The sequence below is a fragment of the Tursiops truncatus genome, chromosome 1 (genome assembly GCF_011762595.2).
Source record: "Tursiops truncatus isolate mTurTru1 chromosome 1, mTurTru1.mat.Y, whole genome shotgun sequence".
In the NCBI taxonomy this organism is placed as follows: domain Eukaryota; kingdom Metazoa; phylum Chordata; class Mammalia; order Artiodactyla; family Delphinidae; genus Tursiops; species Tursiops truncatus.
In genome coordinates, this window is record NC_047034.1 from 174,093,648 (window position 1) to 174,118,311 (window position 24,664).

A 24,664-nucleotide genomic window follows, 5' to 3' on the forward strand; every position below is an offset into this window, starting at 1 on the left:
GAAAGGAAGTCCAGGAAGGAGACAGCTGGAGATGGTACCCGATCTCTGTCATCAGTTGCCTTTTGGAAGAAGAAAGGCTGATGGCTTGTTGGGGATGTGGGAGTGATAGGCCAGCACTCCCAATGGGTGAGAGCTAGAGGCATCCAACCCGGGTTCATTCGTAGGAAAAAAAAAAAAAAAACTTCCGTCCTAAAGAGCAAAGGGCTGTGATCAAGAGTGTTAGCATTCAAACTTCATTCTTTTTTTTTTTTTTTTTAGCAGCAGAATCTTTGTAGAAATGACTACTATAGAAGCCCAATGAGAGTGCCACTGCCTGGATGATGGAGGATGGAGAGCCGGCTTGGGACCCTGTCTACCAAGCCCCCCACCCCTCGGCAGCCCCTGAAGCTCCTCGCTAGAGCCCCCAGGGTCCCCAGAGCTCAGCGTGAAAACCTCTCCTAAGAAATCCTCCTAATGGGTGACCCGCAGCCCGCTTTGCAGCTGGACGCTTTTGACGCTGGTCTCCTCCTTCCTGGGTTGGGGGTGTGAACAAAGGAGGGTCCTCTAAATCTGGTGGAAGGATGGGAATGGGGAGCTCTCTAAGATTCTGGGGTTCAACCCCGGTCAAGGCTGTGTCCACAGGTGAGGCAAAGAAGCCCCAGCTGGGGTCTTCCAGGCGTCCATCACCCCCATGACTCCAGTTTTGTGGAGGATGGCGGGATCTTCTGTGAGCAAGTGGTGATCTATTTCTGTTCCTGGGTTAATAATAATAGTAGAAGTAGTAGTAATAATAAAAATAATAGCTAGCGTTTGTCATGTCCTTTCCTCATCCTCCCAACCACCCTTCCAAGTGGATGCTTCATAACCTTAATTTATAGAGAGGTTATGTGAGTTTTCCAAGTTTGTGTAAGTGGTAGATCAGAGAACTGAACCAAGGCTATCTGGCTCCGGAGCCCATGTTCTAGGCTACTCTACTCGAGAGAGAGAGGTCTCTTTTTGGAAATGGACAGGCATGTGAAAGAGGAGAAAGCTCAAAATGTAACTTATCCTATAGGCATACCTACTGAGAGTGTGTATATCAGTGTTTCAAATAGGACCTGCCCGCCCACAGGCGTGTCCACTCAGCCTCTCCTTGCTGGCGACCTGCTGTGTATCACACGCTCGGTTTTGCTGTTCGCTTGTTCTCATCTGGCCACAGGATAGATTTTTATTCACACCCTCCTGCTGGAGGTGCTGGGCGTGGAGAGCTATGTGCCCTCCACATTGTGACTTTCCCGCCCCTCCCCACCCTGCCGTGCTTTGGGGTCTGGTGGGTATTTTCCTTCCATCTGAGAAGCCAGCGGAACACCGCTCTGCTCCAAAACATGGGGCCCATGGGACATGCCTGCCAAAGACCTGCCCAGGGACTTAGATCTTTCCGGGGCTGCCAATTATAAACAGATGCTCCTCCTGGGACCCACCCGGAGGCCACCCAGCTCATGTCCCTGGTGGGACCATGCGCCACAGCTGAACTCCAGCAATGAACGCCAAGGCCAAGCATTTGTGTGAGCCCCTCTGGGTGAGGGAGGCAAGGCCGGGTGGAGGAGAGGCGCTCGCTGTTTTTTGATCAGCAGATTTTTCTCGAGGTCTCCTGGGAGCAGTGCCATGAGACAAGCTTGTTGGCTTTTACTCTGTACCCGGCCCATGCTGGATGCTGAGGTCAGGAGATGACTGACTCGCTGGAGGACCTCCCGAGCCTGTGGAGGAGCTTGTTCACAAATAGGTCCAGCACACTCACATCTGTGCACTAGTGGCGGGACAAACAAGGGTTAGTGTTGGCACTCAGGAACATGGGTCCTGAGTCACACTATGCCGCTGCTTATAAGTGGTGTAACCTTGGATAAGTCATTTCATCTGTCTGCACCTCACCTGTGGAATGGAGAGAGAAGTCATACCTACTGGTGGGATTGTGAGTATGAAAGGAGAAAACACTTGGATGTAAAGTGTTCAATAAATGTTAGCCAGTATATAGTGGTGTTGTTATTGTTGTAGGGATGATGGAAGGAGGAGCCAGGGAAGCTTCAGAATTGCGGGGCCATTCAAGCAGGGTTCTGCAGGATGAATAAGAGTCCACAAGTAGCCTTGGCATTTAAAACAGAGAAAAACAGTCTGTGCTGGGCACTAGGTAGGGTCACAGTGAACCCAGGATGGGTGAGATTTAGTTCCTGCCCTCCTGGAGACAGTATGTAGATGTGAAATGGTGAGACATCACACACAGGGCCAAGTACAGTGCGTAATGAGTGAGTGTAAGCTGGGAACTCTGGAGCCCCAGTGAGCTCCCTCATGCATTCACTCAGCAGTGGGGAGAGACATGCAGATAGTCACCTCACAGTGGATGGGAGCCCTGAAGAGGCAATGCCAGGGACCTGGGGAGCAAGCCAGGGTTGGACCGGCTGTGCTGAGTTACTTGTGTGAAAAATGGCCTGTTTTGGAAATGATCTGTGGGAAAGCTTTTATTCTGTCCTCCTTTTTTAAGATCATAAATGATAGAACTTGTCTTTCAGAGGCATTTTTCCTATATAGACAAGCACAAAGAAGCAAACCTATGATCCCACCCAAGACAAGCCCTGTTCTTGTGTAGCCTGGTGACGTCCACCAACTTACTACGTTTTTAGAGCTGAGATTATCCTATATGGGTAATGCTGCACCCTTTTCTCCTGATCATTTGTCCATGGTGTGAACTCTCATCATTCTAATGGCTGCAGAAGAGGGTATATCAAGGGGCTGTGCTGTGATTTTCTCAGCTCTTCCTCTCCACGGGAACTAATAACAGAGAGCAGATGCTGAACACTAGGCGGGTGCCAGCTTCTGCATGTTTCATCCTCACAAGACTCCATGAAGAGAGGAGATGGCTTTTCTCCTCCTGGGAGAGGGAATCATGGTGAAAAACCTCAGTTCAAATCCCACCTCTGCCCCTTGGTTGCTGTGTGACCTCAGACAAGTTGCTTAGCCTCTCTGAGTTGCAGTTTCCTTAGATATACAACGGGCATAATACAGCAACCACAGAAATGTCCCAGTTTCAACAACGTTCCCCTTTTTATTCTTTATCCCACTCACAGCGGTTTGTGTCCGGCTGTTTTCTCATTCCTTCGCTGTCTCCCTGAGGCGGAGACCATGTCTGTTTTGCTCTCCGTTAAATCCCGCAAAGGCACAACACCCAGCCCGCTGCAGGCCCTCTGCGCGGTCCTGTCGAGGGGTTGTGGATGTTGAGGGACATGAAGCTGAGGTCTGGGTGGGAATAAACACTGGTGTGAGGACTCAGGGGATTTGGGAGCAGAATTCTCAATGCTCAGAAAAATCCCACCGTCCCTCGGGTTTCAGGGGTGCATCTGAGGAGGACAAAGGCTCCGGGTTCAAATCCTGCCCCCGCCACCCACTGAGTGCGACTTTGGACGAGTTAACTCAGCGCCTTTGAGCCAGTGTCCTCAGCCATAAAACGTGGATCGTGGGCTTCCCTGGTGGCGCAGTGGTTGAGAGTCTGCCTGCCGATGCAGGGGACGCGGGTTCGTGCCCCAGTCCGGGAAGATCCCACATGCCGCGGAGCGGCTGGGCCCGTGAGCCATGGCCGCTGAGCCTGCGCATCCGGAGCCTGTGCTCCGCAATGGGGGAGGCCACAGCTGTGAGAGGCCCGCGTACCGGAAAAAAAAAAAAAAAAAAAAAAAGTGGCTCGTGATAGCCTTCAGCTTTGGGGGCTGCTCGGGGGTTCAGGCTCGCTGCGAGGTCAGCTCCGAGGGAGAGGAGGGCGGGACCCCGTGCCTCTGCTGGGAGGCCTGGGACGCCAGAGGTCTTCACCCCCCCTTCCCTCCTCCTCCCCGGGACGGAAGCTAGCCATTTGCCCCCCGAGGGGAGGGGAGGCCAAGGGGTGTCTAGTGCCCCTGAGCTCTTATTTTATAAACTCGGCTTAAGCGTAAATCCCGGGGCCGCTGACCCTCCCCAGCTGCGCCCTGTCCTGGGAGTTGATTAAGAGGAGGCCATGTTGGGTTCCAAGGGCTCATAAATCTGCCCCCTCCCCAGGCTGCTTACCCCACGCTCCTCTCAGCCCCTTGCCTCCCGCCCACCCCATCCTTACCCGCATTTGGGCACTGGGTGGGACTCCTGTCCTGTCAGCTGTCCGGGGTCACCCCCAGGTGACTCTAGTGAGAAGCCACCCGGACCAGCCTCTGAGCTGTACCTGCCAGGTTCCTGGTCGGTGACTCTGGGTCCCCAGAGGGGTCCGGGCAGGGCACTGGAAGAGGAGGGACAGTGGCTGTAGCAGCTCCAACTGGGCGGCTCCTAGCCAGGAAGGGCCCCATCCCCCCACGCAGCGCTCTCCCTCACCTCCCACCCCCAGTGGCTCAGTTACTGGAAGGCTCCATCGAGGTGACCAGCCCTGGCCTCCCTGTCACCATGGAGACGCACCTGGGTCCTAAGACGGGAAGATGCCCAGCCTGGCTCCCCAGGGACTCGCCTGAGGAAATGCACAGCAGTGCAGAGGCTGCACACACACACACACACACACACACACACGTGCACGCGTGCAGAGAGAGGCACATTCACTCAGACACGCACAGAGAGAGACGCACAGTGAGGCACACACACACCGGCCTGGGCCTCACCTCACAGCTCAGTCCTGGGTGGTTCTGAGGCTCTGGGTGAAAGTCCGGGTCTCGCTGACTCTTGGGCTAAGCAGCCTCTGTGTTGAAGGTTCTGGGACCCTAAATGGCTCAGTCTAGGAAACTGGGCTCGTCTCAGCCTCAGAGAGGCTATTTAACCACCTCCCGTCCTGTCCCACTTACGGCCATGAACTTTCGTTCATTCGCTCAACAAATAGCACTTGCATTGCTGGGCCCTGAGATATGAAATGAACAAGGCAGGATCAGGGCCCCCGGGAGCTCCCTGCTCAGAGGGGTGGGTGGGGTGAGGAGGACAGAAAGCAAACCCGTCACAGTGTCTGGGGAGAGGTGGGGCCTCTGAGCACAGAGCATGAGGCCAGCCCCCCAGCCCACCAGGGGCATCCTCAACAGACCCCCAAAAGGACATGGCCAGACCTCAGCGTCCCACCTGGGTGTATATACGTGGAAGACAGTGGGGCACAGCCTTCGTTTCGCCTCCCTCACCCTAGCCCCTGTTTCCCTCTCCAGGGTGTCCTTCTAGCCATGCAGACCGAGCTGGCCTTCCCTGTTCCCTTTCTGCTGGTTTTCTTGTGCTCCCAGGCACCTGGACCGCTGCGCCTTCCAACAAGCCCCTACCCCCACTTTAAGCTTGCCTTCTCTTGTCCAGAAGTTCTCAGAGTCCCGGAGGCTCCTCTCTCATCCTCAGCCAGGCCCTAGGAAACTCTGCAAGCCCCAGGGTCCTGTTCCCCATATGAGATGGATGTGGGATGGGGTTAGGCAGGGACCAGGGTATGAGAAATGAGGCCAAGGATTTCCTTCACCTCGGACTGACATACTCAGAAATTACATGGATGGATGATGGAGTGGGGTGGATGGATGGATGGATGAGTGGATGGATGGATGTGAGGAAGGATGGATGGACAGACAGATGGGGTGACAAGGGAGGATGGAAGGAAACTAGGATGACAGTGACTACCAGGCAAGAGTGAGGTCTGATATGGTGGAAGATGCCTGAACAGATGTTTATCTCTTCTCCGTGAAGGAATCTCTCCAGCCTCTCCTGGAGGAACACATTCTAAGTCTGTTTTTAGTTCAACAGACAAGAAAGTGTCCCTTGGAGCCTGTCTAATTGCAGACCTTTTGCTCTTGAAGGACTTTTGTGGTCGTGGAGGGTGGCTGATGGAATTCTCCCTCGTAAAGCCTTTCCTGTATTTCAAGACTCCAATTAAAATAAATAAACTGGTTGGACAAGGTGGGGTTTTCAAACTGGGCTTTCCCAGAGATGTTTCAAGAGTTGAAAGAACACTTTTATTTTCCTTTAAGAAATATTTGGAAAGTTTTAAAAACTCTAATAAAAAAGTCAAATCCATGGAAGCCACCAACACATTTGTGTGTCCCGCCAGCTAACCCATTTTGTGCCTTTTTTCGTTATGTGAAAGTTCTGAGATTTCAAGGTAAACAATTGATAAACGGTTATCACCAACAACTACTTATCTGCGTGACTTTTCTCCTTACCGAGTCCAGAGCAAAGTACAGAAATCAGTTAGATGCTGGTCTGGCGTGACTGGAGTTAGTCCATCACTCCCACTTGAAAATGTTTGTCTTCGCAGCTCAGCCCTTCTACTCTCATTCGTTGCTTTTAGTGTAAGAAAATATGGAGTTGGACGTGTAATTTGTTCCTTTTACTGGTTTCACATATGGGGTTCCGTGTTAGGTTTTATTTTTTAAGGAGAAATTTCATTAATAATTTTTAAAAGAAAGAGAAGAAACAAAAATAGAAACCCATTAGATTAATCCCCCAGGAGACTTTTATCTCTTCCTTTCTCTGATTCTCTCCAGCCCCCAGCCTTTCTCCCTCTGTGCTGATTAAGCTGGGTCTCAGGATTCTTCGTTCCCCGTCGCCCGACCCTGGTTCTTTTACCAACAGGGGCCTCTCTGGACCCAACGACGTACCATGGGAAGGAGTGTCATTCTCCTGTGGGTCAAGGTTGAGAATTAGCCCGGCCTTTTATGGCCAGCCATTCATAAATTTGCCCAATCCCCTTTAAGGATTCATGTCTTGGTCCTGCCAGGGTCACTTCCTGGTCTAATGAGTCCCGCGTTTATTACCTGCGGGGTGAGGTCGTGTTTCCTTCCCCAGAGGAGCCCAGCTGCCTGTCTTCCCGGCCCTCCTCCTGCCGGACCACAGCTGGGTGGAAGGGAAGGCTTTGCTCAGCCTCCAGGCACCTCACGGTCAGAACCTCGCAGTCCGTTCATCGGCGGGGCTCTAGACCTCAGTGGTGAGAAGGCCAGCTTGTTTCTAGCTCAGAGCATTCTGGAACATTGTACAGAAAGAGCTCTGCTACTACTTTTAACTAGGTAGGATCATTGGAATTGGGCCGACAGGAGGCATCCTCCTGGAAGCAATACGTGAGAAAGACTTGTGAATCACGCGTCCACCAAAGGGTCATGAACAGGCTCAGAAACTCTTGGTTGCCTTCAGAGTAGGCTATATATATCCCTTTAGCAAATCATACTGTGACTTTGCATACTCTCTTTGAATGGAATCAGGGAGGCCAGTCCTGGGGCAAATTACATACGGAATTTCTGGTGGCAATCATCGAATCACGATGGCTTCCTTAATGACCCCGTGTTCAGTACTGCTATCCTCTCCTTCCAGATCGTTCTGTGGGGCCGGACTGAGAAATGCCTGAAGGAGACGACGGAGGAGATTCGGCAGATGGGCACCGAGTGCCACTACTTCATCTGCGATGTGGGCAACCGGGAGGAGGTGTACCAGACGGCCAAAGCTGTCCGGGAGAAGGTGGGCAGCCTGCGAGGGGCCGGCCTCAGCTCTGCCAGACACTGGGGGGGAATGCTGGCCAAAGAGAACATTCTCACGTGGCCTGGGAGAGAGCTTTGCCTATGGCAGAATGGCTATTTTCAGGGCATCTTGGAGGGCTTTCCTATGAAGCTGGCCCAAGTTGTGCGTGCGTGTGCATGTGTGTGTTGCAGGGGGCAGGGACTAGGGCATAGGTTGATTACGTAAGCAGACTGATCACCTGTTGTACCCTTTGGAAGTTTAGGTCTTGTGAGTTTCTATCCTAGATCCTGGGGGACAAATGTCCCATTGCCCTCTGGGAAAATCCCCGACTCCAGCCATCTATTTAGACTGAATGCATCACTGAGCTCCAAGAGAGCAGAAACCACCATTAGATATCTGACACATGGTAAATGTTAACTATTTTTATGTAACAATAACCTCATTTATTATAGATGTGCTCTGTGCCAGGTACATTATGTGCCATAAATTATTTCTTTTTTCTGCTTTTTTTTTTTTTTTTTTTTTTTTTTTTGCCACACTGCACGGCTTGCAGGATCTTAGTTCCCTGACCGGGGATCGAACCCAGGCCCTCGGCAGTGAAAGTGCAAAGTCCTAACCACTGGACTGCCAGGGAATTCCCAGCCATAAATTCTTTCTGATCCCCAGAACGACCCTGGTATGGTTATTAGCCCCATCTTACAAATCAAGATTGATGCTCAGAGAGGTGATGTGACTTCCCAAGACCAGGTCCCTCCTCTCCAAGTGCAAGCCACTGGGGCTGCCCGCCCTAACGGCCCCTCGACCCCCTGTTGCCCACAGGTGGGCGACATCACCATCCTGGTGAACAACGCCGCCGTGGTCCATGGGAAGAGCCTGATGGACAGTGACGATGATGCCCTTCTCAAGTCCCAGCACATCAACACCCTGGGCCAGTTCTGGGTAAGTTTATCCTGAGACTGAGCCAGCCCTGGGCATGTCAGTGACATGCTTCTTCCCTCCAGGGACCCTGGGAGCTATAGGGGAGTGGGGAGAGGCTCGCCAGGGCTTGGGCTCAGGCCAGGGGGGATGTCCTAGGATAGGGTGACTGGACAAGACGAATGACCGGCTGCCCCAGGAGGCATCTGGAATTTCTGAAATGTGGGGCTCAGTGCCCTCGGCCCGCACGCCTCCCATCCCAGAAAAGCCTGGTCTCTGGCGTAGTGTATTGTGTACAGGCTGGTCTGTTCTCCCTGAGGGGGGCGGTAGAGGGGCTGTTGGAAGCCGTGGCTGCTGCACACTGACCTCCCCACCCACCCTTAGACCACCAAGGCCTTCTTGCCACGGATGCTGGAGCTGCAGAACGGCCACATCGTGTGTCTCAACTCCGTGCTGGCGCTCTCTGCCATCCCCGGCGCCATTGACTACTGCACGTCCAAAGCCTCAGCCTTCGCCTTCATGGAGAGCCTGACGCTGGGGCTGCTGGACTGTCCAGGCGTCAGTGCCACCACCGTGCTGCCCTTCCACACCAGCACCGAGATGTTCCAGGGCATGAGGGTCAGGTCAGTGGCAGGGGACCCCCTCTCCGAGCCAAGTCCCTCCAGCAGATCGGATCAGGGGAAAGACTCGTTACACACAGAGACCCAAAATCTTAAAATAACCCAGAACCCTTTATCTCTGGCTTTTTGGTCTCATACCTGATTCTCCATCTGCAGGGCAGTGGGGTTCTCTAGTGGTTTAGGGTCCTGCTTCTCAGGTCAGGGGGCTTGTACAGAGTTCCCATGCTAAATGCATGCAATGGAATACTACCCAACTATAAAAAGGGAACCAAGTATTGGTAAGTGAACAATATGGATGAATCTCAAATGTTGAGAGAAAGAAACCAGAGACATAAAAGTGCATTCTGCATGATTCCATCTGTCTGAAGTTCTACAACAGGCAAAACTGGACCGAGGTGATAGAAATCAGAACAGTGGCCACCTCAAGAGGAGTGGGGACATAGCCTGGCAGAGAGCACCAGGGAAACTTCTAGGCTTTTAGAAATGTTCTCTCTTCTTGATTTGAGTGGGGGTTACATAGGTAAAAATTGATCATACTGGACACAAGATTTATGCCTTTTATTGTATGCAAATTATAGCTCAGTTTAAAGAAATACCGAAGCCCACCCACCCCTCCTCCAGGCCACTTAAATCAACGGGAATGGGAACCACTGGTTTAGAGCTTGTGCTTTGGAGCCAGGCCCCTGGGGTGTGTGTGACCTTGAGCCCGATTAGTTCCCGCTCTGATGCTAATCTGTAGAATGGGATGATGGGAATGTCTACCCTTAGGGTTCTGTGATAGGGATAAAATGGGGTCTAGCATGCAACACCGTATGTGCTACATAGTAGGTGCCCAGTAAATGGTGCTATAACGATGCGCGCTCGTGAAGGGGCATAAGATTATAGATAAATGAAAATGTGGAATCATCCCAAAACTATTTTCCTTGTTTTTCGCAATGCACCGTATAATGGTAATTTTGCTTTCTAAATGATATGCACCAGCTTCTTCCAAACATGAGGATAGCGTGGAAGTGTCATTGTGAGAGTTTCCTGAGAGAGCGGAAGGCATGTGGCGTAGTGCCTCCGGGTGGGAATCACTCAGAACACCTTAGTGATTATCACTGAGTCTGGTTTTGCTGTCAAGAATCAAAACACCCGGTTTTGCAGACATAGATATGGAGAACAGACTTCTGGTTGCCAAGGGGGAGGCGGGGCAGGGGAGGGAAGGAATGGTGGTTTGGGATTAGCAGATGCAAACTATTATATACAGGATGGATAAACAACAAGGTCCTACTGTATAGCACAGGGAACTATATTCAGTATCCTGTGGCAAACCATAAAGGAAAAGAATATATATGTGTGTGTGTGTATAACTGAGTCACTTAGCTGTACAGCAGAAATTCACACAATATTGTAAATCAACTAGACTTCAATAAAATTAAGGAAAAAACACAACTCCCTGTTTGGAATCACACCTCAGCTACTGAATGGTGATGAAATCTTGAACCAGTTTTGTTACCACTCTGAGCTTTACTTTGCTCATCTGTCAAAGTGAAAATAATACCTCATAGGATTATTGAGAGAATTAGAAATAACACATGTAACGTAGCTAGTGTGAAGCCCAGGGCATGTGAGATGCTCAGTAACGAACTGCTGCTCTTATTATTTTTACTAACAAACATCTTCATAAGTGCATAAGTTATCAATCTTCCTAGCAGACTTCAGTCATCACAGATGTATATATTTCCACCTGACTTATATGCAGTTATCATAGAAGCTGAATTTAGAGGAGGCTGGATTAATGACTATTAATGTTCCATGTTGGTTTTTTCCCCCCATGATGTCTTGGTTTGGTTTCTTTTCATCTGGGTATACAGGAGGTGCTCAAACAATGCATATTGGATGGAAGTGCCGCAGTGGCGACCCATGGTTCTAATCGGGTGCCCTGAAGTGGGCAGGACATTCACAGACCTCGCATCCCTGTGCCTGTTTCGCCTTCTGGCATAGTTTCCTCTCCATCACTCTAAGAAGGAAACCCAAGGCCTCCCCCAGATCATTTTCCCACAGTGGCTCAGAATGTGGACCCAGGCTGTGGGGGCCTAATCCCAGCTCCCTGTGACCTTGGGCAAATTACTTCGCTTTCCTGTGCCTCGGTTTCCTTGTCTGTAAGAAGGGATTGATAATGGTACCCTGGCCTCACAGGCTAGATGAGCTCCTGTGCGTGAATCAACTAGCCAGCTGGCAAGTAGTGAGCACTAGGTGAAGGTTAGTTACCTGTGGATTGCAGGTGAGCCCCGAGGGCTTGGGAGAAGGGCAGTAAAATGTTGATTGGTACCTAACCAACTGCCATTTCAGGAAGGAAGGAAGGAAGGAAGGAAGGAAGGAAGGGGAAAAAAAGAAAGAAAGAAAAGCATTGGCTTCCTCTCCAACCATGCTTAGCAGCGTCCCAGGGTTGAGGGTGGGAGACATGTTTAGGGCAAAACTGATGGGTTTTCTGGCAAGAGTGGCCATACAGGTGGGTGCTGTTGTTTGTAAATTGCTCTTTACTGATCTTCTTTATGTTCCAGCCACACCAGACACCTTACAAACGCTTCTGCGTTTGACCCTCCACAACCCTGCGAGAGCTCTTATCCCCATTTCTCAGATGAGGAAAGTGAGGCTCTGAGAAGCAAAGTTACTTGCCCAAGACGACACCCATAGAAATTGGCTGAGCGTGCTCTTTCAAGGGGTTTGTGCAGCCTCCGTGGGAGTTCGTAGCTCTGCCGGTTCCCCGGGTGCCCATCCCACACACCACGGAGGGAAAAGGGAAAGCCCCACCAGCGGGCGTGTGTGAGGCATCCCCTCTGTCAGGTTCTCCCGCAGGGATCCTACCAGGAAGAGCCCCCTGAGCCCACGGAGCTTGGTCTGTCCATCCTGTCTTCCAGTCCCCCCAGAAGCAGCCCTGGCCCAAGTGGGGGCTGGAAACCCACACTGTCCACCGTATCTGTGGGGCTCCAGCGTCACGAGCCGTCTCACGCGTCCATCTCCACAGGACCCTGAGGCCGGCCCTTCCAGACTGCAGGGTCGTGGGCATCCTGGCAGCCCGTCATGATGGCAAAGGAAGCCAAGGGTTGGGGGCGAGCTCTGTGGACTCTCTGAGGCCAGCCAAGCCCGCGCTGGGGGCCCAGGAGTTGCCTTTTGCTCAGGGTGACATCATCCCCAGGTGACTCATCACCCTCAGTCCTCCTGGTGCCGGAGCAGCTCACCAGCCCTTTGTGGGACTGAGGTCAGAGCCAGCAGCATCAGTCCTGCACCTATAGGCCCAGGAGCGGTGGGACAAGCAGCAAGTGAGGGACAGGGGAGACAGAGCACGGGTCTGGGGCTCCTGCGGGCCTGGTTTGACTCCCCAGTCCCCACCATCCCCAGAGCCTCGGCTTCCTTCTCTGGCAGTTGGAGCAAATGATGCCTGTTGATCACTCAGCACAGGCCTGGCGCTAAGGGAGCATCATCCCTGTACGGGTCTCAGGTCAGATGTCTCTGAACAGGCATGAGAACCCCCTGATGTTTGCTTACTCAGCCATTCATTCATTTATCAACCCCATGGAAACGCCCTGTAGATGTTTGAATGAATCGGTGAGTGTATCCATGAATTAGGGAATGAGTGAGTAAACCAGCAAGTGGTAGGGGAATGCCACATCGTTCAGTGTCTACCCACTCAGCAAGCATTTATTGAGCACCTACTATATCCCAGACACTGCACACAGGGCATACAGCAGGGAGCAAGACCCACCAGACTTCTGCCCTTGGGGAACTCACAGGCTGATGGGGGAGACAGGCCATTCACAGGAAACAAGCAGACAGGCAAGGCCATTCTCGATTCAGTCAAGGCAATTATCAGGGGGCCGAGATTAGAGGGCACTCTGAGTGGATGGGAGGAAGGAGCCAGGCTGATGGGACAGCTGAGATGGGAAAGATCTTAAGTGACAGGGTTGGCCAGGATCGTTGGGGCAGGGTGAGAAGGAGGAAAGGTGAGGCCCAGAGTGGGTAGGACTGAAAGCAGAACGAGGGGCCCCAGGAGGGCTTTAGCAGGGCCGGACGGGATGTGAGTGAGGTTTGGGGGAGCCCTCTGCAGTGCTCTAAGAATGGGTCCCAGGTGGGTGGGTGGGCTAAAAGCCCTCAATTGTCAAGGGGAGACTCGCTGGGAGGAGTGAGAGGAAGAGGAACTCCTGACACATCCTGGGCAGCAGGGAGAGTGTTCCAAACAGGTATCAAGTCTCCCACACAGGAGAAGCCAAAGGGATGACCCTGACATGTTAGCCACAGGGGTTTTCAGCAGAAGCGCTCGCTTCTCAGGGGAAACCCACACTGTCTCTTCCTGCCTGCAGGTTCCCCAACCTCTTCCCGCCCCTAAAGCCGGAGACCGTGGCCCGGAGGACGGTGGAAGCCGTGCAGCTCAATCAGGCCCTCCTCCTCCTCCCGTGGACGATGCACGCCCTCATTATCTTGAAAAGGTATGGGGCTGGGGAAGGAAGCTCTGGGTCAGGCTCATGCTGGCCATTTCCCCTTCTCCCTGTGGACCCTGGTGGGGAAGAGGCCTCAGGCAAGAGAAAGTACCCCGGTGATTGATTAGTCATGTCTGCCTGCTGTGGCCGTGAAAGTGAGAGCAGTGGTACGTGTGCCATGGATATACTATCCTTACTAAGGAGTGGCGGTTCTCAAACTTGTTGGTCTCAAGAACCCTTTACAATCTTAAAAATTATTGAAGAACCCAAAGTGCTTTTATCTCTGTGAGTTGTATCTATTGTATTAGAAATTAAAACTGAGAAAATATTTTATGGGATTTATACATTTATTCATTTATATATAGCAAGAAAAAATCCATTCAGTGTTAACATAAATGATATTTTTGTGAAAAGTAAATGTATTTTCCAAAAAAGAAATGTAGTAAGAAGAATGGCATTATTTTATATTTTTGCAAAGCTCTTTATTATCTGAATTAATTGAAGACAACTGGATGCTCATATCTGCTTCTGATTTTAATCTGCTGATGTCACATGTCACGTAGCCTCTGGAAAACTCAGCTGTACACTCATGAGAGAATGAGACTTAAAAAGTCAAAACCTGTCTCAGTATTATAATAAAAATAGTTTGACCTGGCAGACAGACCCCTGAAGAGATCTCAGGTACCCCCAAGGGTTCCTGGGCCACACTCTGAGAACTGCTATTCTAGAGACTAAATCTTGGCCCTAGCCTTCAGGAAGTTCAATCTAATAGGGAAGACTAGCGGTCCAGTGGTTAAGGCTCTGCGCTTCAGCTGCAGGGGGCACGGGTTCAATCCCTGGTTGGGGAACTAGGATCCCGCATGCTGTGTGGCACGGCCAAAAATAAAATAAAATAGAATCAAATTTTAAAATGAACATCAGTGAATGGGGAAGACAGGGATTTCATTGCCAAAGGCCCGGGATTCACAGAAACATCCCTGGTGGGATTTACCAGGGCAGACCACCTTGGGGGGTAGGCTTTACAGAGGAGACCATCTTCCTCCAAAATGTGCCCAGCATCACATTCCCTAGAACTTTCCAGACTCTGGGCAACAAACCATTCCCATCCCACTCCCACGCTGAAGGGGCCATTGCAGGTGCCCCACTAAACACTGTTTTCATAGGCCTCTCGTGCTGCACAGAGAGCTTTGACCCCGGAGCCCGAGTGACCGTGGACTCTTGGCTCCCCTGGGCCCCCAACCCCCAGATGACTGAACCCCTCTGACCTGAAAGGCCTTTTCAGGAGGTGAAGCACCCAAGTGCCTTTATCTGATGTCAACCCCCAGGAAACCAGGTTCCCCTCTGGCTGCTGTGGACACAGTGGGCATCTGAGGAGCTACTCTAACTGCAGGCAAGAAACCTCAGGACCCAGGGACACATCAGTCCCTTTCAGTGACACAGAGTAGGGGACTCCGGGCATTCAGGCCACACCTCAGCCTCCCTCAGTCCATCCTGACTGTTGCTTTGAGATGCTACTTGGCCGCCTCTGTGAGCCTTGGAGAGCAGGGACTTGGATCCTCACCAAAGCCAAGCTGATCTTCCACCGCAGGGAACTTCTCAGAAGCTTTTGGGGACATTCTAGAAAAAAAGCTAGTTTGTCTAGAACACCTCAGCACTCTCCACAGTAAGCACCCAGCCTACATTTTGTGTTCTATCCCCCACTACTTTCCCACAAGAAGCAGAGGCCAGCCCCTCCCCATTCCCTGCACCGCGCCTCCTTTCACCTTCCCCAAGAGAAATCTTCACAGGCTCAACTCTAGTGCCACCACCCCCAGGAAGCCTTCCAGATTGCTCCAGCTGGAAGTGAGGCTTTCCCATGTTGCAACTAGAATGGACCAGGGCCCTTCAATTTCATTCAACAGAGGAACTGAGGGCGTCTCTCTACTGGGCCCTGTGCTAAGTGCCGGGATCGGAGATGAAATATCTACCGCAGAGGCACCCATGGACTTGACAAGTAAACAGCTAGCACAACTCCGGGGGTTGTTGGGGAAGCATAGAGCTATGGGGAGCCCCAGGAAAGGCCTGGGGTGAGTCTGGGAAGTTTCCTACAAGAAGCAAGAAATTGTGTCATGCTAAAGAACAAGGCCTGAAGGTATATGCAGGTGTTTTACTATCTGGAGGGACATAAAGGATGAGACGTAACACCTGAGGTCCCACCTATAGGAAAACATCACTATGCAGTGGAACAAACTTGGCCAAGAATCTTGAGATGGCAGAGGACAGATTTTGGCATCAACTGTATCATGTGCACAGTGTGGCTGTTTCATAAATAATACATGGAAAAAAAAGAGGAGGTGACACCCAGTACCTAACTCCTCAGCCCCACACAGTAAATATTTGTTGGATAAGTGGCATTTGGAGTTAATTGATCTCTGAGATACGTTTGGGCCCTAAAATGCTAAAAGTGTGGCTTTGAAAGTTTGTAACACCCACCCTTTACCTTGTAAATAGCTATTTACCTACTTACTTGAAAGCCCTTCCTCCATGGAGGGGTGGGTCGTGGTGGCTTGTCGGGGGAGCCGGTGTATGTTGGAGAGAGGGGTGGGGAGAGCTTATGGGAACCATCACTTTACTACACCCCTTGTATGGCTACCAGTGACCCAGCCACTGGTCTCCCCACTAACCATCTTCTCTTTTGCCTCCCCACTCCACCAGCATACTCCCACAGGCTGCCCTCGAGGAGATCCACAAATTCTCAGGAACCTACACCTGCATGAACACTTTCAAAGGGCGAACATAAAGGCAGGACGCAAAGACAGGCTTAAAAGCCACAGAACCTGAGGGGGCGTGGGCACCTGGGCACACGCCCATGTGCCTGTCCCTTGACACACTTCTGCTGCATGAGCAGGACTGCTCCTCCCCTGGGGAGGAATCTGGCTGTGCCCCCAAGCCAGCCCCAGGACCTTTGCACAGGACTGACGGGTGTAACTCTGACCCCCGTGGGGAGGCAAGAAACCAGCCAGCAGCTGCCTTGACACTTTTGTACATTTCTGATTCTGTAGAGTTCATTGTTAAATCGCTTCTCAAGTCTAACCAGCCTCGGCAACGTGCATAGACTATTTCCGGGAGGGACTGTGCCCACGCACTCCTCCTTCCCCTCCAAACTCCACTCATCCTCAGCTTGTGCAAACTGGTTGAACGGCAGGAATACAAAATAAAGAGAGATGGCTTTTGCGAATTCCTTTGTTGAAATCCTTGACCTCTGGTCCTTAGTGGTCAGTGGGGAAGGCACCAGACCCAACCACAACACCCCATCCTTTGAGAGAGAATTGGTCTGCTCAGGGTCCCCAGCTGCCGGGAGTGGAGTAGGCAAGAAGGAGGCAGAGATCGGGAGAAAAACTGGAGCCCAGGCCTGGGGGTACATGGCTCCTTGCCAGCTCTGCCAGGCCCGGCCCAACAGCCATGGGTTGGGGGGCACTTTGCCTTCCTACCTGCATCCCTGGTAGGACCATAGTGACCTAGTCTGCAGAGACCAGCTCTCTGTCCTTCCACAGCCCCACCAGCCACCAGGCCACCAACTCAGCAGAGCAGAACCAGGCTTTATCGAGCCCCTCCTGTCTACCTACCACGTGCTGGGTGCTGAGAGGGGAATGTTGCCCAAAATTCAGCCCAAATTCAGAAGACCACCAGCACAGCAAGGCCAGTGCTAAGGGGGTGCTGTGGGCCCCTGGGCCAGGTTTGATTGCAGGGGGTAGAAGTGAAATAGCAAAGGAGAGGGAGGTCTGGAACGGCAGAGGGGATTAACGTGGGCTCAGTCAATGGAGAAAAATGACAGCCAAGGAGATGTGGGGAGAGATGCCCCAGCATCCCTCTGGTGTGCATCCTCTCCTGCTGCAGCAAGCTTAATAAACCTGACCTTGGGCCGGGGGACAGGTGGACTATGGAATCTCATCTAAGGTGCCTCCATCCACACAGCTCTTGCAGGTGGGTGGCGGGGTGGGGGAGGGGAGCAGGCAGTGGCTCCAGGAGATGACGGAGGAGACCACAGGCACGAATTCAGGGGAGAAGCTTGCTGGAGCGTGGCACCAAGCCTGCACCTTCGCACAACTCACACGAGAGGAAGAGTAGGATTGCAGCTCAGCTGGTCGTCAGTCTGGTCTGTGTGCAGAGATGCCAAGTCACAGCCACATCCACTGTTTATTGAGCACCTACTGTGTAGCTGCCAAGCCCTGAAGCTTAACATCTTAACTGTCATTCATCCACGGCACCGAGCAGCAGCGGAAGACACAAGTCAGCTCTCGGGAGCTCCTTTAAAGACTTCCAAGAGCTACAATGTGTAGACAAAATACGACCCCCAGGGCTTCCCTTCCCTGGTGGCGCAGTGGTTGAGAGTCCGCCTGCCGATGCAGGGGACGCGGGTTCGTGCCCCGGTCCGGGAAGATCCCACATGCCGCGGAGCGGCTGGGCCCGTGAGCCGTGGCCGCTGAGCCTGCGCGTCCGGAGCCTGCGCTCCGCAACGGGAGAGGCCACAACAGTGAGAGGCCCGCGTACCGCAAAAAAAAAAAAAACCCAAAAAAACAAAACAAAAAAATGACCCCCAGGTGTCCATGGCTTCCAACAACGGAGCTTGTGTTACAGTTGCCACCTGTCCTTGGAGAGTGGCTGCAGCTCTGCTCCGTGTCCCCTTCGCTCTAGGGCTCCGGCTGACAGAGGAGCCTCCATCTGGAATGATGTCACCTTGGGGCAGAAATAGGCACGGCTGGGAACCTGTGCGCCTGCTCTGAAATTTTCCCCCTGGAAACAACGCGCATCACTTCTGCTCACATTCCATTGGCCAGAGCAGGTCCTGTAGTCAAGCACTCCGAGGATGTCACTGGGCATACAATCCCCCTGGAGGAGTGGTCAGTAATTTTGAACTATAATGCAATCTGCCACGCCGTGGAAGGAGCTGTCCATAGGAATAGAAGGAAAAATGGAAATGTAGGCAGAGGATGGAAGAGGCAGAGAGATACTGTGCTGGGATGGGGTGGCTTCCAGGTGACACACACCAGGTTCTGAGCAGAGCCCCAAAGAGGCATTGACCTTTCAGGGGGTTGGTATTAGAAAGACCACTTCAGAGGTGAGAAAACAGGCTCAGAGCAGGGAAATTGTATGCCCAAGTTTGTAGGGCTATGGGCACCGGAGCCCGAATTTGAAGCCCGCTCTCCCTGACCCCCTCACTTACTGTGGCAAGTGATGGGGATGCCAAGCCAGGACTCGTCACTTTCATTTTGGCCCTTGAGGGTGTGTGTCACCAAAGTGTGTGTGTGGGGGGGCAAGCTCCTGAAGGGGTCCAGCCTGTGGAGGTCGGGCCCGGAAGGGCCACACCTGCACCATCACCCCACTTTGGCGTGTGGACACAACGTGGGCGGGTCCACTGGGCATGGCCTGCCCCGTTGCTGTCCCGGCACCGCAGGCCAGGTGCCTGTCACTGGCTGTCACAGGACATAAGTTAGGCGTGGCACATCTCAGTGGTCAGGGATAGATGAGGAAGGAAGGCGGTTCTGCGTGCTGAGCCCCGACTTTTCTGGCCATCCTTGGGAGGCGGCCCATTTCCGTGCTCACGGGCTGGCTCATGGCCTTTTGGAGACGATTTGACTTCTGAGGCTTCCGTGAAACTGGGCACTTGGCCTGCAGTCCGGGAATGCAGTGAGGACCCCAGGGGTCTGAGTGGATCTGGGAGCGATGAGACCCAGCCAGCCCTCCCCAGGGCGCACTGAGAACAGAATCGCTGTCTTGGCTTCAGGGGCACCTCGTGTCTTCCCAGAGCCCCAAGGGCTTCTCCTGACAGCCGGGCAGGGCCTGGTCCCTCCCTACCCCCTCCCTCTCCGCTGGGATACTTTCAGTCTTTTTCTGGATCTTTTCCCAGAGGAACCAGGGAAAAAGCCTTGGGCAGGTTCCCAGGAGGCCGCATCCCGCTCCGTCCGCCGATGGTTCAGCCACTTGGGGAGCCTTGAGAGTTAAAGCAAAGAGCTAATTCTGTCCCTTAGCTTGGCGTCCCTTAGCTTAGCCAAGCAAAGGAGAGTGACAAGCGATGAACTCCGGCTCCTTGAATCCCCCGAGGTGCAGAATGGCGTGTGCCAACCCTACAAAGAAGAATTGGGCCCTGGGAGGTGACCCAGTTGCCCCGCCTGGGGCTCCTCCCCACATCTCCAAAGGGAACCAGATTGGAAGTGGGCAGGGGGAGGCGCCAGACCCGAGCGCATCCAGGCGTGGTTCCAGGGGACCAGGTTCTCTGGGCCGGCAAGTGGTCCGGAGTGGAGTCCTGTGGCCACTGTCCTGCTCCCAGGGCCAGAAGGCTTGGAAAGTGGACTCCCTTCTCCTCAAGCCAAACGGGTGGTCGGGAGGGACCTGACCGCAGGGCTCAGCCCAGCCACCCCAAGAGCCCTTCTCATGGGGCAAACAGTGCATGCCCCTAGGGACAGCCCAGTTTGATGACGGACAAAAAAAGAACTAGGTCACAAACATAGAAATTCTGCAGTCCAAGTGCCGAGCGGCACGGAGGGACGAGAACAGTGGCAGGAGGGGATGGGCATGGGGGTCACTGAAGGGTGGGTGGGGCCCTCCTACCCGCACATCTGGGATTGCTTCTGAGGAATCTTCTCCAACTTTCCGGAAAGGCCTTTCAAACGGGGCGGGGTGAGGGGGCGGGTGGGCATCATTAATAAGAGCCCAGAGGTCTATGTGAAGAGAATATCTATACACAGACAGCCCTCCCCTCAGGCAAAGCCAGGAGGTAACAATGTCCCTCGACACAGAAGGAGGGCCTGCAACAGCTCGTGGGCACCCCAGTCACTCTGCACCTTAGACTGGGGCTGTTAGACGGAGATTCCATTGATTAACATTCCTTAACGCACTTCTCTTCATAAACTGAAGGCCACCTGCTATGGACCAGAGCCGGGGCCTGGGGGCCCCTGCCCCTCAGCCGTGTAGGGTCCAGCTGTGCCCCCCTCACCCCTCATGGTCCCCTGAGGCTCTCAGCTTCCAGCAGAGCAGCAGACCCCTGGGTCCCAGCTTCTCCCAAACCACCAGGAGGCCAGAAGTCTCCCCAAGAGGTGGGAGGACCAGTATCTGGGGGGAGAAACCCAGACTCTGGAGTCCCACTGGCTCTGTGACCTCCTGTGTGTGATGTCAGCTTTCCTACCTGCAGCATGGACCAGACGTTCCCGCCCTCCTGCCTCCTGGGCTGGGAAGCTCAAGGAGATGGTGTGGTGCTGGCAGCTCCCACGGCTCCCCGCCGGGACCCTGCTGCCCCGCAGGATTCTTGGGGCCACCATCTTGGCCTGGCTGGCTCCCTTGTGGTTAGACTGGGAGGAAACTGTGGCTCAGAAGACCCCAACTTGGGCAGTGGGGGCAGGGGCTGTGGACGCCCTGGGGAGGGCAGAGCAAAGGGGCCCGGGGGGGTCGGGGAGGTTCTCCATGGAGAACAGGGGCTGCTGTCCACAGGGTGCAGGGGTCTGCACACTGCTCTGGCGTCTCCCATCATTGCTGGCTCTGGGCAGGGCCTTTGCCCCCAAATCCCTCAGTGGCTCGGGAAGAAAATAAACACAGAAGTCCCCCCAGGCACAGCTGGGAGTGGCAGGATGGCCATTGCCCCGCTGGGAAGCTGCTCTGGGCAGGCGGATCCCCTCGGGCGGATGGCAGGCCTCGGAGTCAGAGCCCTCAAAGAGCCACCCTCCCAGACTGGCTGGAGGGAAAGCAGCCGGTCCTCGGCAGTGTGACCTGGGAGGCCACCGAATTCTCTGCACTGAAGCAGCTGTGACGGAGTATTTCTACAGGGCCTTGAGGCCACGTGTTAGGGGGCTAAGGTTACCAGGTCCAGTCCAGCATGATCAGGCCCAGGGCCCCTGTCAAGTTCAGGACACACAGGCCAGCCTCCAGGAGCACCCGGGGCTCTGCACGGGCCCCCCATCCCCACCTGCAAGCCTCAGATGTCACCTCTGGGAGACACCCCACGGGCCCACCGTGGCCTGGGCTGCCCCATCTCAGCCTTCACTTGTTTCCCTCATCACCCGTCTCACCATTTGCCATTATTATTATTTTTATATATAACAGCTTTATTAAGATATAATTCACACACCACACAACACACCCATTGAAAGCGTACAATTCAATGGCGCTTAGTGTACTCACAGGGTTGTGCAACTGTCGCCACAAACAGATTTTGGAGCATAAACGCAGGATGTGGTCTTTTGTGTCTGGCTTCTCCCACTTAGCATAATGTTTCCAGGGTTCATCCTCCAAGCTGTAGCACGTGGCAGGACTTTGTTCCTTCGCATGGCTAAAAAAAATCTCCCGTCATACGCGTCTACCACAGTCGTTTCCCCGGCATATCGGGTCTTTACTATTCGCTTGCTCTCTTGGTCTGTCTGGCTGTCTCTTCCCCTCTCAACAGCCACTCCAGGAGCCCAAGGGCAGGTCCACCTTCTCTCAGGACCTAGGAGAGCTCAAGGTGCAGGCGACACTCGGTAAATATTTGCTGTCTGAGTGAAGAGGGGCGGAACCTTTGTCAGAGACAGTCAACATCACAACCACCTTTCTGTATGTATACACCCACACGGGCCCCTGAATAATAAAGCCAACGTTGATGGTCACATGTTCAGGCACCACCCCAGCATGTCTCCCAATGGCACTCTGTCAGGGGCCGTCCTGTGCACTGTGGAAGTTGGGACCATCCCTGGTCTCTACTCACTCGATGCCAGTAGCACCTTCCTTTCCTAGTTGGGACAACCAAAAACATTTCTGCAAATGTCCCCAAGGAGCTAATTCACCCGCAGCAGAAAACCTCTGGTCTGCACACATTTTCTTCGTTTCTTTTGCATCACAGCCCGGAGCAGTGGGAGCCGGAATTACTGACACAGGAGCGGAGGAGTTCGGTGGTCTGACCACAGAGAGGCCAGTAGCAGGACCTGGGAGTGAAGCCTCTGCCCCCACGGGTGGGCCCTTGACCCTCAAGCAGAAGCCAGTGATCCAGGAGGCCTCAGGCCCCTTGGGCCGGCCAGGCCATCCCTTGACTTTCTCTTTCTTTGGACTCAGTTTGAAAACTTCCTCATGCCGCCCTCTTGGTGAGTCGAGCCAATGCTGCAGAATTTTCTGGCCTGCCTACCCGTCCTGTCCCCCCCCCCCCCCAAACAAATCCCGATCATTCTTTTCATTTTTCAATGTTCACAAGACAAAGGAAATAAGCACTCAGAGGAAGCACAAACTGTGTTTGTTCCTTGCTGCTGTTTCCATGTAACTGGATTCTGCTTGGGGAGGTCACACTGGGGACCTTGAGCACAGCCAGGGCCCGGGGCTGGCCTTGGCCACATTAATGTCCACAGCCCTGGCCTGTGCAGAGTGAGACAAGGCAGAGCATCCCCCAAATGCCACGAGGTATCCCCCATAGCAGTGGGCTTCTCGCTGGGGGTTCTGGCCTGGCTCTCACCTTCTCAGCCTTGTTGGGTCCCCACTGACTGAGGGCCAGCTGCCGGCCTGGGGGAGCCAGAGCCATGGAGCATGCAGTGAAGGGGAGAGGCTGGACTTTGGATCTCAGCTCCTCGGGCTGAGATTCCAAGACCTTGAGCAGGTAACTTAACCTCCCTGAACTTCAGTTTCCTCGTCTGTAGGATGGGACCAATAGCCCTATCCTCTGTTGAGTTGTTTGTGAAAATAAAGGAAGTAAAACACATAATAATTAATGCATGTGTGCTTGGTATTAATAAATACCAAGTAAATTATAATTAAGTACCAAGTAAATTAATAACTACCAAGCATATTATAAATTAATACATTTATATTATGTTATATATATTTTATAATAAAAGTAATAAGTTAATTGTGCCTGGTACATAATAGACCCTCAGTGCTTCATATATATTTAATAATTAAAACCTTTCAATACAGGAAATGGAGGCAGCGAGAGATGCAGTCACCCAACCACCTGAGGCTGATGACACGCTAGTAAGTGGCAGAGCTGGGATTTGAACCCCAGAGTCTAGCTGCAAAGCCCTTGTGCTTAACCCCTGGGTTTCACAGCTTCTTGAATAAGAAGCCTAGAACAGTTGGCCCTCCATTCCCATGGGTTCCGAATCCGCTGAGTCAACCAACCATGGATCAAAAATATATTTTTTTAAATTCCAGAAAGTTCCAAAAAGCAAAACTTGAATTTGCTGGCCCCGCAACTATTTACATAGCATTTACATTATATTTACAACTATTTACATAGCACTTGCATTGTATCAGATGTTATAAGTAATCTAGAGATGATTTAAAGCATACAGGAGGACGGAGGACGTGCGTAGGTTTTATGCAAATACTACAGCATTTCATACCTGGGACTTGGGCATCAAGAATTTGGTATCCACTGGGGGTCCTGGAACCGCCCCCCGTGGATACCAAGGGATGGCTGTGTGTAACGAGAGTGGAGTACAATACTTGCCATTATTCATCGCTATGCAGCCAGGCCGCCGGGACTCCTCCTGGCCGATCCACGTCCGTGTCACTGCCAGATTCCAGCACCTCTTGGCCCAGCTGCTTGCCCCTGGGCTGCAGGTGGGCCCAGCCGGACCAGCCTAGGCGGGCATCTGAGGCCCTCTGGTGACCAGACGTGTTCAAGGTGGGTTTCCTTGCAGAGCTCGCTGGGGCCAGCCCTGCCCTCTTTGACCATGGGCCTGGGAGGCAGGGAGTGTCCACTACTTCAGTGCCCCAGCCCTTCCTCAGACACACGCTCTCTAGCCCCCAAGGCACAAAACTGGCGCCCATGAGCAAACTGCTCCCCTTCACCAATTTCTGAGCTCGTAAAGTGTTCCCAGCACTCTGCCAGGTGCTTTGAGGGACACTAACTGTCCACGAAGTGTCAGCTCAGGGCATGAACAGTGGTGAACCGGGCCGGAGTCTACGAGCTCAGAGCCGCTCCCTTCCATGTCTACCCCAGTCCCCAGCCCCTCCCTGAGAGCACAAGGGATTGGTGGCTTCAGCAACGGACGCAGACTCTACCTGCAGAATTTCTAGAGAGGCTGTTGGGAGCTCAGAGCGGCCCGGCAGACCCAAAACTGGGCTTGACAACTGGGCAGCTACCAAAGGATACAAATGGCCCGCAGCCCCCAGATCCTGCCACAGGAAGGTCTGGACCCTGGGCCACCCTGCTGGCCCTGGAGAGTCCCTGCTGCTGTAGCCGCTGAAGAGAAATACCCCCACCCCACTTCTCCGCATCACTTGCTTGGGTCAAAGGCTGGGGGAACGTCTGACTGGGGGAGT

General features: G+C 53.1%; 1 protein-coding gene across 6 annotated transcripts in view; it reads left to right on the forward strand.

Annotated features, from left to right (window-relative positions):
• DHRS3 (dehydrogenase/reductase 3) overlaps positions 1-16,625 on the forward strand; it is a 42,007-nt gene extending 25,382 nt beyond the window's left edge. For 5 of the 6 annotated variants that reach the window (XM_033843071.2, XM_073795792.1, XM_073795814.1 and 2 more), the window contains 5 exons: positions 7,270-7,413; positions 8,233-8,352; positions 8,713-8,951; positions 13,292-13,417; positions 16,103-16,625. In XM_033843071.2, coding sequence (XP_033698962.1) covers positions 7,270-7,413; positions 8,233-8,352; positions 8,713-8,951; positions 13,292-13,417; positions 16,103-16,187 — 714 coding nt within the window. In that variant the 3' untranslated portion in view covers positions 16,188-16,625. Of the gene's footprint in view, positions 1-7,269; positions 7,414-8,232; positions 8,353-8,712; positions 8,952-13,291; positions 13,418-14,571; positions 14,728-16,102 lie in introns of those variants that run through there. The other variant, XM_033843076.2, reaches the window with a different exon arrangement.
• The last annotated feature ends 8,039 nt before the right edge of the window (positions 16,626-24,664 follow it).